The sequence below is a fragment of the Haliotis cracherodii genome, unplaced genomic scaffold (genome assembly GCF_022045235.1).
Source record: "Haliotis cracherodii isolate W230 unplaced genomic scaffold, xgHalCrac1.p SCAF_1, whole genome shotgun sequence".
Taxonomy (NCBI): Eukaryota; Metazoa; Mollusca; class Gastropoda; order Lepetellida; family Haliotidae; genus Haliotis; species Haliotis cracherodii.
This window is the reverse complement of record NW_027266264.1, coordinates 26866483-26879635: the sequence shown is the minus strand read 5'-3', so window position 1 is coordinate 26879635 and position 13153 is coordinate 26866483. Positions and strand designations below refer to the sequence as shown.

The following is a 13153-nucleotide window of genomic DNA, read 5'->3' as shown; positions in this document are numbered from 1 at the left end:
ATTAAAATCAGATCTTAGTTCTCGCTACCGCTAAACAAAGATCTGAGGACATCCCATTAGGGGTCACGTGAGAACGACCTTTCATGCGACCAATCAGAGCGTTGCTTACCAGATCATAAAAGTGACAGTCGGAATGTGATTTCTAATCATTCAACCTCGAAAACTTTAACCGGGGGTATTCCGAACGGGGGTATTCCGAAAGATGCGGGCGACTGAATCCATACAATCTAAACCATCTATTAGCCATTCCAGAATGTTCTTTTGTTCAGGTTTCAAATTTTTATTCGAGAATTTGTCAAAAATGTTTCGAACATTAGCATCGCAAAGCACGAGAAAGCTGCCTTCTGATTGGCTAATGTCGACTTCTTGTAAGTCATTCCATTGGTCGGTCAAAGTTCGCGCAAGGTCAGTCTGACGTGACCCGAAATGGGATGTCCTCAGATATTTGTTCAGCAGTAGCGAGAACAAAGATCTGATTTTAATGAGATTGTGTTTTTATTTAGTGGCTTAAAATGGATGGACAGGTGGTAAATGCACACATATCTGCATGTGATTTGCATTGCACATGCAAAAACCGTCAAACGAGATGAAATGACTGCGACATGCTCAAAATGAATCATGCCAACAGTGAACAGTGTATCTTCAATGTGTTTCTTTACACATGTATACATTTCCTTTTACAAATTACTATTTTGTGCATTTCACAAACAAAAAACTTTCTTTCGTGGGCAAGTATATTTTCATCATTATTTGTCAGGATGACAAATGTTATCCAAAACACTCCTCCTCCGCTATCTTAGGATTAAAAGACCCTCTGAGGATAGAAAGTAGGTCCTATGTCTTACTCCAAAGTCTTCTTTCCAAGGGTCATGAAATCCCAAGCATAGCCTCAGTGTACTGTTTTTATGAGTGAGTGAGTATGGTTTTACACCACATTTATATAGCAATATTCCAGCAATATCACGGCGGGGGACACCAGAAATGGGCTTCACACATTGTACCCATGTCGGGAATCAAACCCGGGTCTTCAGCATGACGAACGAACGCTTTAACCACTAGGCTATCCGACCGCCCACTGTTTTTATGACATCAACGACATCCTGATGTTCTTCACAAATTATATCCCAGTGAAACCAAACACTGGTCTTCACTTGATGCTCACTTCTAGGGAAGAAGTTTCGTGGAATGACACAAAAGAGAAAGACATAAGCAATATATCCCAAAGTGATCTTTTTATTTGAAATGTAATCTGATAGTGTCATAAATCCTGTTTGTATTAACAGCTTCAATTGGGAACTCTTTCCGTAAAACAATAAAAGCTGTTGACAAACATCAAAGAAAATGTCAATTATTCCAGTAATCAAATAAATAAAAAAAAAAAAATACCAGCAACTGAGTTACATTATGAAATAACATCAACAGTTAGAATTTGGCCCAAAATATAACATCCCTTAGAACCACCTGTCATCTAAACGTTTATACATGATGAGGACTCTCATTATCTTTAACAAAAAGATGACTGATGATTCAGTCACAGTTGCTTCCCCCTACTTCTATCAAGATCCCAACGCCAAGACTCTTGAAGTCTGTCCAAGTGGTTCTTGGCCCCTGTCCCTCAAGACAATGAGAGTCGACCATAATGACAGGCTGTACTAAGTATATTTAATAAGAGAATTTTAATAACATATACATGTACACTGAGTAAGAAACACAAAAAATATTGCAGATGTGACCAGAATATGGAAGAAAATAAGAACATTATGACTGAAGTGGTAGCAAAACAGAAAATATCATCAAAACTTAACAAGTTGTAAGATGTCATGCTTCCTGTCGTGAGCGTCATGGCTTCCTTGCTGACATTGTGTCAAATATCAAGCCAAGAATTAAGAAAAAAAAAAAACAATGAGAAAAAATATGGTTATCTCAAAAGCATTACCTGAAAATTGATGTTTTTAATAAAAAGATAAATGTCAGTTTTTTTGCATACGAAACTGAAATCCGTTGGAAAAATGTGAAAATATCACCATGATGAAGGAGCACTTCCATGAACAATATGGAAAAAAACGTAACAGATATTATTTATATACTTCAGTGATGCTAATACAATAACCTGAATAGCTGCATCACTTCATGAAATAAATATGAAACACAAATGTGAAGAAATAAATTAATAAAAATTATTTAATGCACAAGAAAGGAAATGAATAAATAGATCAATAAATATGAATCCAACAACAAAAACACAGGGCAACAGTTGCGACTGCTACAGAACTCCACTATGCTACATTTGCATCCTCCTGAAGTAGGATGTACAGATTCTGGGACACTGTTGATAGAGTACCTAATGTATCCCAGGTCTTATAGGAACCTGTCCATTCACGTACATCAACATAAGGTCATTCATATCACAATTGCAACCCTACTACTTAATATTTCTTTATGAAATGATAGATGTATATCAGAAATTCATGGAAATGATTAAACTTTAGCCGAGGGATCTAATTGCAACATAATAAAATACTAGAAAGAAATCATCCAGTTATTAAGCAGCACTTTTAGGACCAGACCAGTTGTTTGTTTTGTTTAGAGTCTCATGTTCACCAAGACGCACGGAGGAAAAATTATAATATAAATGAAATTTTGTCAGAGTTGATTTGAGGCAATGATATCTCTTGTGATAAACGTTTTAAAAAAATTGGCCTAAAGATTTGAATAAGAATTATTGAAAACTTTTTTCCGAAAAAAATGTGCCCTTAATTCACTGTTGATACGTTTGCAGTTATCACAGAACAACAGTTACATAATGTTAACTTTCCAAACAATATACCGGTACATCTTCAGTTAAACCGGTACAAATGACATCAGAAGAATACGTAAGCTTGCAAGATTTGCACCTGACGCTGATCAGTGATCACATATCACACATGTTGGACAATGAGCCAGAGGAAACAAAAGTTGGAATGTGAAAGAAACGGTGCAAGATTTACATCTACATCAGATTAGTCAGATATAGCAACTGACACAGGTCTGAAATGTAGAGCACAGTGAAAACAAAACCATTGTTATATGGTATTAATAAATATTACACATAGCCTTTGTGCGAGAATTAGGATTATATCAATGATCTAACTGTTAATATGGTATGCTTGAACATCATAATCTCTCCCAATCTTTGAGCACATGTTATTTCATGAAATGAATTATGTGACTATAACCATGATGGCAATGGGAATATGCTGTTTTCAATATCATGCATAAAGGCAGTGCTGCAATTTCTTAACAATGGAAACAAAAAATGTAGCTCCTTAACACTGTATAAGACATTATGCACAAGGCTAGTTTTCTTTTTCATCGAGAAAACCTATTTCTGGCAGGCTTCATATTGTAGAATTATTCTCATCACTGCTCCTTTGAACAAGCTATAGTTGTAAAAATATCAAAAGGTTAAAAAATACACCACTTGCTGTAACTGTATTATGGGATTTTTACTATTAATCTCCCTCCATTGTATAGACAAACATTCTCAGACACTTGTTACACTAGAAAAAAATAACAAACACATTATATTTTATAGAAGCTTGAGTTTGATAGCCAAAAAATCCCATAAAATTTCTTATTTAGATCATAACGTTGGACTCCTGTGCTATAGCCAATATCCAAAACCTCATAGAATGTTCTATGATTAGTCTAAACTATGCAATTTGAAATAAAGTAGTTAAAAAAACAGAGCTAAAAATCTTTGAGAAATAATTTCTTCAATGGCACCCAACACACAGAAGAATGAAAGGCACCGGTGGGGATGGACAATTTCATGTGGAATTGGTCAGGTATCTATGGCAACATAGAGTCATTATATCATTCATAATGTTACAGCCTTTTGTTTCAAAAACATTCTTAAATTTCTCTGTTATATTTCCGGTTCTAATCAAGAAACAATATAATTCTTGAAACTCCCGAGCTTGATACGTAAGGTAAAGAAACTTGGCACGAAATACGAATTTCATATTTACTTCCACCAAATTACTAGGCTAAAGAATGAGCATTCAATGACATAATCTCTCCTAGCTAATTTCATTTGACTTGAGGTTACAACTGTATGGACATGACGTCAACATTCATATTCAATTTGTAGAAATTGGAGAAAAAAAATACCAATAATATTATGAATGGTAATCACAGTGTATCACAAGGCAACAAGGCAGCGTCCAGACTTCAGTGACCAGAGTAATATGCATAATGTTATGTACATGTATGAACAGGTATTATACAGCTATAACTGTTTCATTGTCCCAGAACAATAAGCTTTCCACAAATGATTAGGGCTGGGACGATACACCAACTGTGCGATCCGATACGTATCACGACACCTTACTCACGATCAGATACGTATCACGATACATGCTTTTTATCTGTGATGCGTAAGCCATCTTGTTCGAAGAGAGAGTGGCCAAATACCTGGCACACTGATTATTTACAGTTGGCAGTGTCAAGTGTGGCAGAACAAATGAAAATATGTATGTTTTCACTATTAACTTGCACTACTGATTAGTGTTTAGTGGAACACTTATCAAAGCATACGTTTAAGGTCAGAATCGATATTTTTTACTTAGTGTGCAACTGTGATCGATACTTGTATCGAGAGGTAAAAAAACGCGATCCACCACTACAAATGATTCAATTGTGCTGGGGATGTTATATGTCAAAGCAAAGCTTATGATACATAAGTGTGAACAACATTTTTGTACACAATCCACTGACACAACTTTCTGTTTGTATTGAACGACAACTTCTACTGATAGTCTATAAGAAGGCATCCATAAACTCTACAGTCAACTCAGTGTAATTAGGGCAGTGAACCTCGATAGTCCAGAACCTGTTAATGTGGAACCCCACTTTCTGGATTACTCTTTACCTACAACTTGTTAATCCGGAAACTTGTTTATCTGGACACTGTCTGTGGGAGCTGAGCTGGTCTGTATAACCAGTGTTTCACATTTGTTGGGTCTCCATAATTTAAACATACTGAATTCAGTATTTGTTTTGATACTCGTATTTGTGTAATTGTAAACAAATTCAGGTCACACATGTCCAAATGAATATTATCATGCAGGTAGTTACCCCCCAAATGGTACATTTTGACCAAAAATACCTAATATTTGTTTCTTTCCGTGTTATGTTTTACGCTGCTGCTAACAATATTCTAGCTGTATGTCCCACATCAAACTTGTTCAGGGATCAAAACCCCATAAACTGATAGAAAATACTTAAATTCCCTCAACATAAACAGCTCCACAGAAATGTCCAAGAATCACTTAATGCTAACAACAGTTCACCTGGAATCCCAAACCAAGAGAAAAATCTCACAAATATAAACAAACTGGAATCACCTGGATGTGTTCATTGTTAAAAACGACTGTCCAAACTGGTTCGAAATATCCCCTGCACTCGATTGTACCTGAGTTGACTGTATGGTGAGTTCAGGTCTAAGGCAGTACATATCACAACCGTGTCCTGTTAGCTCCCTTAGTCTGGCTACTGAATCTGGACACTGCTACATGGAAAGAGTGAGGGTCTGACGTAATATGGCAGCATAGGCACATTGCAGGCTCAGAATATATTATGAAAAACATGTAAACAACAGTTTTTAAACAGTAACAAAACAAACATACAAAAATATGAAAATCGGAAACTGGTACAATAAATATGAAGCGAATGTGGGCGAAGTGACCAATAACTTATATATATAACTTGAAAGTGACTTGAAAGGAATCACAATGTTTAAAATTCAAAATGGAACATAATATACACAGTGGACAATAAGAATCTCGAACTATTTACATTTAAATAAATAAATTATAAGTAACCCAACAAAAACCCTAAAAGAGTCCCAAAACGGAATGTCCTCTCACCAAATTCTGACTTAGAATAACACAACAACTGCCACAACTTGGGCAATGTCAAACATTCAGAAAACCATGCACACCAGACTTTTACAATGCAAAAGTCAGTCCATAAGAAAATAAGGCACCTTGTAAGAGGATTATCTCCTATAATTTAACTACAATCTGTACAAAGTTCTCAATTCAAAAGGTAGGATAGACTTGCAATACTGCTTCTGTTGGATATTTCCTCCTTAAGAGGTCTCTGTACATACTGTGTAACATGGTCCCTTCTCAAAGGATTGCAAGTCGACCTATCAGATTCATGGATGCTGATTGAAACACTCAAGGCTGTCCTAGTAAGCATCATTATTCAAACTGATGTAGAAAAATAATTATCAGTAAGAATGGTAAGAATTCTGTAGAAACATTTTCAAACACCTCATACCTTGTCTTTATCGTTAGAAAAATCTAAAACCTAACATTAGTACTACTTTGTACTAGTGAGTTATTGATAATATGGAGAACAAGGATAGAGCATGTTAGCTAACTGCCTTCCTTAACAGTTGCCATAGTTACAGCACTAAGATCATTTTGTATAATGGGACTACCAAAATACTAATTGGGTCTTGATATAAACTAAGTTAAATAATCATTTCAATTTTTGATTACAATATGCATTAAAATAATCAAAATAAATAATTACAAAATTTGAACATCTTCGTATCATCCATATAACGATCAGATGTAGCTTCTGGAATATTTATTTCAGATTATCCTGCAGCATAGGTGTGGAATGAGAAAATGTACATACTACTGAATATGTGCAGTGAGGTGAATAAAGATGAGTCTTGGATGATGATGATGTTATTGCAAGGTGCCAGGGCCGGCAGCGATGACTTATACCAAGATGAAGATCATGATTGTATTGTACACAGCACACACTCTCTCACGCAATTGTCCACAGTCTCTCCCAGGAAGACTTACAGCCCCATATCATCAGAACCAGCGATCGAGAATATAGGCAACTAAGGAGGGCAGTGTCAGCTAGGCTACAATGGAAGTGTATCGGACCCGGATGAGGGCATCAGCGCCATCAATACCTTGAGGATTATACCAATGTCAGCTAGGCTACAATGGAAGCGTATCGGACCCGGATGAGGGCATCAGCGCCATCAATACCTTGAGGATTATACCAATGACAGCTAGGCTACAATGGAAGTGTATCGGACCCGGATGAGGGCATCAGCGCCATCAATTCCTTGAGGATAATACTAATATAAGCTAGGCTACAATGGAAGTGTATCGGACCCGGATGAGGGCATCAGCGCCATCAATACCTTGAGGATTATATCAATTTCAGCTAGGCTACAATGGAAGTGCATCGGACCCGGATGAGGGCATCAGCGCCATCAACACCTCAGATGGATTGTACCATATGTTCTAGGCTACAATGGAAGCAAGCTTCAAAATTCCATGAAGAATGTTTTTATCTAGTCCTACTTTCACCCAAAAAATATATTGCTCTTTCTAACTCAAACTTTGCAGGACAAAAATCATATTTAAAAACATACACCCTATAAAGCTTACATTTTACGTAACTGGAGATAGGAACAGTATACCATACTCGACGTAATAAGCGCCCGCTCTTACAAGTGCCCACTAGTGAACAATCCCCATTGCACCCCTTGCAATTGATCAATGTACACAAGACATATTTATTCGTGTATAATATGCACTTGTGTGTTATATGCACCCTTAATTATTGGCAATTAAATTCTGGAAAATTATATCTGTCGTATATAAACATTTCAGGCTGTCAGCATAAACAATGAAATTTACGATCTTTCAACTGTTTTTTTCGCACCCAAATAATATTCTAATAAAAGCCCCCTATTTCTAATTTTGAGAGAGCCCTAAGCGCTTATTACGTCGAATACGTCATTTTCACTGGTTGAACTTGCAATCTGACATATATTGTTGTATGCTCAAGTTGATTTGTTACATATAACCAGATGACAAGACTTTTAAATCATTATGACAGTTTGCAAATCTGGTATCCCTTTGATGGGCCATGGTACTGGCCAATTTGACAATACCTTTAATGATAAACATCAATATCTCCCTCTCTAAGACCTTACCTTCCATCAATGACGAGGATACACAGAGGGTAGTGATATGTGTGTGAGTGAGTATGGTTTTACGCCGCTGTTAGCAATATTCCAGCAATATCACGGCGGGGGACACCAGAAATTGGTTTCACACATTGTACCCATGTTGGGAATTGAATGCGGGTCTTCAGCGTGACGAACAAACGCTTTAACCACTAGGCTACCCGACCACCCGATAGTGATGGGAGTTGGGTAGAGTTGAACAATCGACAAACATAATCTGCTATACCTGCAGACCTTGGACTATAGCCAGTGCTAATAATATACATTTTAATGATGATTGTCAGAAATCGACCTTATCAATAAAATATCCATTACAAAACCATTGATATTCACAACTTGTAGAAATATTATATTATATATTATATTCTTGATCAAGAATGATCATAAGTAAAATTGGTACCGAATGAACAATAGTTGGTTATAGGACTCTGATATTCAAAAATGCATCAAAAGTACCAGCTTTCAAAACATACAATACTGAGAAGGTCTGTTGTTCCGGATTGCAGTCATGATAGTGAGTGAGTGAGTTGGGTTTAACGCCGCTTTTAGGGGTATTCCAGTTATATCGCGGCGTGTCAGCTTAATGTGTGAGGAAAGCCCAAAGTTATGCAGGTCCAAGACGTTCACTACCTAGGTGAAACCCACGACCACAGGTATGGTGCTGACAAACCTAGAAACATGATCGGGGCGAACCGGGATTCGAACCCACAATCATAGGTTTCTGGCGTGTCCAAGGGACGCAACTCTGCACAGTGATTTGCGGCGCCTTAGACGACTGGGCCACCCGTGCCCCCTGCAGTCATGATAAAATACGACTTTGAAATATGATCGTCTTGACAGATGACAAAGACTGTACATAGTTGGCTCTGTTCACTACTGGATTATCCCGATAACTGACTGATGATAATGATGGCTTATGGGGAGAAGGGGCATGAACTATACAGTACTGAACATGGACCTGGAGTTTGCCTGCCTGGGACAGACATGTGGATCATTCAATCTTTCAAACTTGTTTCACTGAGACTCGAGTTGCCGTTTTCCAACTCATGGAAGCCAACATCCTTACTGAAAGGAATACCATCGACTGACTGAGCAAAGTGAAGTTTCATATGCTTATTGAGCTCATATTTTCGTACAAATTCTTTCCCACAAAGGGAACATGTGTGAGGCTTGGCACCTGAATGGATGCTCTGAATGTGTCGTTTGACGTGATCACTACGACTGAAGTGCTTGCCACAAATGTTACACACGTGTGGCTTAGCACCTGTGTGTATCTGCATGTGTCTTTTCAAATGGATATTTTTGGCGAAGGAAACCCCACAGGTTGGGCAAGGGAATGGCTTCTCCCCAGTATGGGTGTGGAGATGGACTCGCAAGACGCAGTAACTGTTGAAATTTTTGCCGCAGAATTCACATGAAAATGGCCGATCCCCTGAATGAACTCTCATGTGACCCTGCAGATTTGATTTAGTGCTGTATTTCTTAAGACAAAATTCACATGAAAAACCACTCTGGGAGTGTATTTTGATGTGCTTGCTAAGGTTTTTCTTGTCTGAGAAAGACTTGTTACATATGGGACATGTGTGTCCATTAATCAGTGAGCTAAAGTGACTGCTGGAGAAGCCATTATCGCCTTTGGGAGATCCAGTCGAAATGGTAATAGTGTTGTCATTGACGTGGAGAAATTCTGGCTTGATTGACATTTCCTCGCAGTCTCGCTTATGTTGGTCCAGCATTTTCTGGTTGTCGAAGATCTCACCGCAGATGGTGCAGATGATGACGAGGTTGCTGCTGCCGCTGCTGCTGCTACTGTTGTTGTTGTTGTTGTTGAGTCCCCCGTTGGACATGGAGAAGCTGTCTTCGGAGGTGGACGTGTCGTCCGGACGAGAGATGGGGCTGGATGTGTCCATGTCTGAAACAAAGGACAACATTACAGATTAGAACAAAATTTACATGGAGCATTAAGAATCAAGAGGAACTCTGCTCCTATGTTGGATCTCTGTCCAGATGTTGTATTGGGCCAGGTGTGACATATACAGACTATTCCATGGTTACGCATTCAGACAATTCCACTGTTCTTCATGGACTGGTCTAGCATTCCATCATTCTACAAGCAGACCGTTCCATTGTTCTACATACATACTGTTCTAGTGTCCTACATACAGACTGTTCCATTGTTCTACATACAGACTATTCCATTGTTCTACATACAGACTGTTCTAGTGATCTACATTCAGACTGTTCTAGTGGTCTACATACAGTTTATTCCATTGTTCTACATACAGACTGTTCCATTGTCAACATACAGACTGTTCCAGTATTCTTCATAAAGACTGTTCTAGTGTTCTTCATACAGACTGTTCTAGTATTCTTCATACAGACTGTTCCAGTATTCTTCATACAGATTGTTCTAGTATTCTTCATACAGACTGTTCCATTGTCTACATACAGACTTCCAGTATTCTTCATACAGACTGTTCTAGTATTCTTCATACAGACTGTTCCAGTATTCTTCATACAGATTGTTCTAGTGTTCTTCATACAGACTGTTCCATTGTCTACATACAGACTGTTCCAGTATTCTTCATACAGACTGTTCTAGTATTCTTCATACAGACTGTTCCAGTATTCTTCATAAAGACTGTTCTAGTATTCTTCATACAGATTGTTCTAGTATTCTTCATACAGACTGTTCTAGTATTCTTCATACAGACTGTTCTAGTATTCTTCATACAGATTGTTCTAGTATTCTTCATACAGACTGTTCTAGTGTTCTTCATACAGACTGTTCTAGTGTTCTTCATACAGACTGTTCTAGTGTTCTTCATAAAGACTGTTCTTCATAAAGACTGGTCTAGTATTCTTCATGCATACTTTTCTAGTGTTCTACATACACTGTTCTAGTATTCTTCATACAGATTGTTCTTCATACAGACTGTTCTAGTGTTCTACATAAAGACTGTTCTAGTGTTCTTCATACAGACTGTTCTAGTATTCTTCATAAAGACTGTTCTAGTATTCTTAATACAGACTGTTCTAGTGTTCTACATACAGACTGTTCTAGTGTTCTACATACAGATTGTTCTAGTATTCTTCATACAGACTGTTCTAGTGTTCTTCATACAGACTGTTCTAGTGTTCTTCATAAAGACTGGTCTAGTATTCTACATACAGACTGTTCAACTATTCTTCATACAGACTGTTCTACATACAGACTGTTCTAGTATTCTTCATAAAGACTGGTCTAGTATTCTACATACAGATTGTTCAACTATTCTTCATACAGACTGTTCTAGTGTTCTTCATAAAGACTGTTCTAGTATTCTACATACAGACTGTTCTAGTATTCTTCATAAAGACTGGTCTAGTATTCTTCATACATACTTTTCTAGTGTTCTACATACAGACTGTTCTAGTGTTCTTCATACAGACTGTTCTAGTGTTCTACATACAGACTGTTCTAGTATTCTTCATAAAGACTGGTCTAGTATTCTTCATACATACTTTTCTAGTGTTCTACATACACTGTTCTAGTATTCTTCATACAGACTGTTCTAGTGTTCTACATAGATTGTTCCATTGTTCTACATACAGACTGTTCTAGTATTCTACATACAGACTGTTCAACTATTCTTCATACAGACTGTTCTAGTGTTCTACATACATATTGTTCTACTATTCTTCGTACAGACTGTTCTAGTGTTCTACATACAGACTGTTCCACTTTTAGTGTCCTAAATACCAACCATCAAGAGTGAGCGGAAGCTGCAACAATTCCTCTGGCAGGAACTCCTTCAGTTTGTCGAACAACTCTGGGAAGAAGTGCGCCACCTGCAAGCAACACACTTGTCATCAAAAACACAGCAACACTAATGGACTACCCACAGGCCAAACAATCAATACACCTGTTATGAAGTACACAAGAATGCCAACGCCCACCCTTAAGACAAGACAACTGCCCCCATCCCCCCAGCCAGGACTACTGCCCCCATTCCCCCAGCCAGGACCACCTCCATCCCCCCAGCCAGGACTGCCTCCATCTCCTCATCCAGGACTACCCCCATTCCCCCAGCCAGGACTACCCCCATCCCCCCAGCCAGGACCACCTCCATCCTCCCAGCCAGGACTACTGCCCCCATTCCCCCAGCCCGGACTACCTCCATCCCCTCATCCAGGACTACCCCCATCACCCCAGCCAGGACCATCTCCATCCCCCGAGCCAGGACCACCTCCATCCCCTCATCCAGGACTACCCCCATCCCCTCATCCAGGACTACCTCCATCCCCTCATCCAGGACTACCTCCATCCCCTCATCCAGGACTACCTCCATCCCCCCAGCCAGGACCACTTCCATCCTCCCAGCCAGGACTACTGCCCCCATTCCCCCAGCCCGGACTACCTCCATCCCCTCATCCAGGACTACCTCCATCCCCTCATCCAGGACCACTTCCATCCTCCCAGCCAGGACTACTGCCCCCATTCCCCCAGCCCGGACTACCTCCATCCCCTCATCCAGGACTACCTCCATCCCCTCATCCAGGACCACTTCCATCCTCCCAGCCAGGACTACTGCCCCCATTCCCCCAGCCCGGACTACCTCCATCCCCTCATCCAGGACCACTTCCATCCCCCAGCCAGGACTACCCCCATCACCCCAGCCAGGACCACTTCCATCCCCCAGCCAGGACCACCCCCATCCCCTCATCCAGGACTACCCCCATCACCCAAGCCAGGACCACCTCCATCCTCCCAGCCAGGACTACTGCCCCCATTCCCCCAGCCCGGACTACCTCCATCCCCCAGCCAGGACTACCTCCATCCCCTCATCCAGGACCACTTCCATCCCCCAGCCAGGACCACCCCCATCCCCTCATCCAGGACTACCCCCATCACCCAAGCCAGGACCATCTCCATTCCCCCAGCCATGACTACCCCCATCACCCCAGCCAGGACCACCCCCATCCCCCAGCCAGGAATACCACTGGTGCTACCCCCATGATACACCTGTTATCAAGTACACAATAATGCCAACGCCAACCCATAAGACAAGACAAATGCCCCCATCCCCCCAGCCAGAACTACTTCCCCCATTCCCCCAG

At 39.8% G+C, this 13153-nt stretch overlaps 1 protein-coding gene across 2 annotated transcripts in view; it reads right to left on the bottom strand.

Moving 5' to 3' along the window:
• Window positions 1–1217: 1217 nt before the first annotated feature.
• Window positions 1218–13153, bottom strand: part of LOC139475234 (zinc finger and BTB domain-containing protein 24-like) — a 30973-nt gene continuing 19037 nt past the window's right edge. For both annotated transcript variants that reach the window (XM_071258479.1, XM_071258482.1), the window contains exons 4-5: window positions 11800–11884; window positions 1218–9965 (exon numbers count right to left, since the gene is read on the bottom strand). In XM_071258479.1, the coding sequence (XP_071114580.1) occupies window positions 9049–9965; window positions 11800–11884 (1002 nt within the window). In that variant the 3' untranslated portion in view covers window positions 1218–9048. The remainder of the gene's footprint in view (window positions 9966–11799; window positions 11885–13153) is intronic.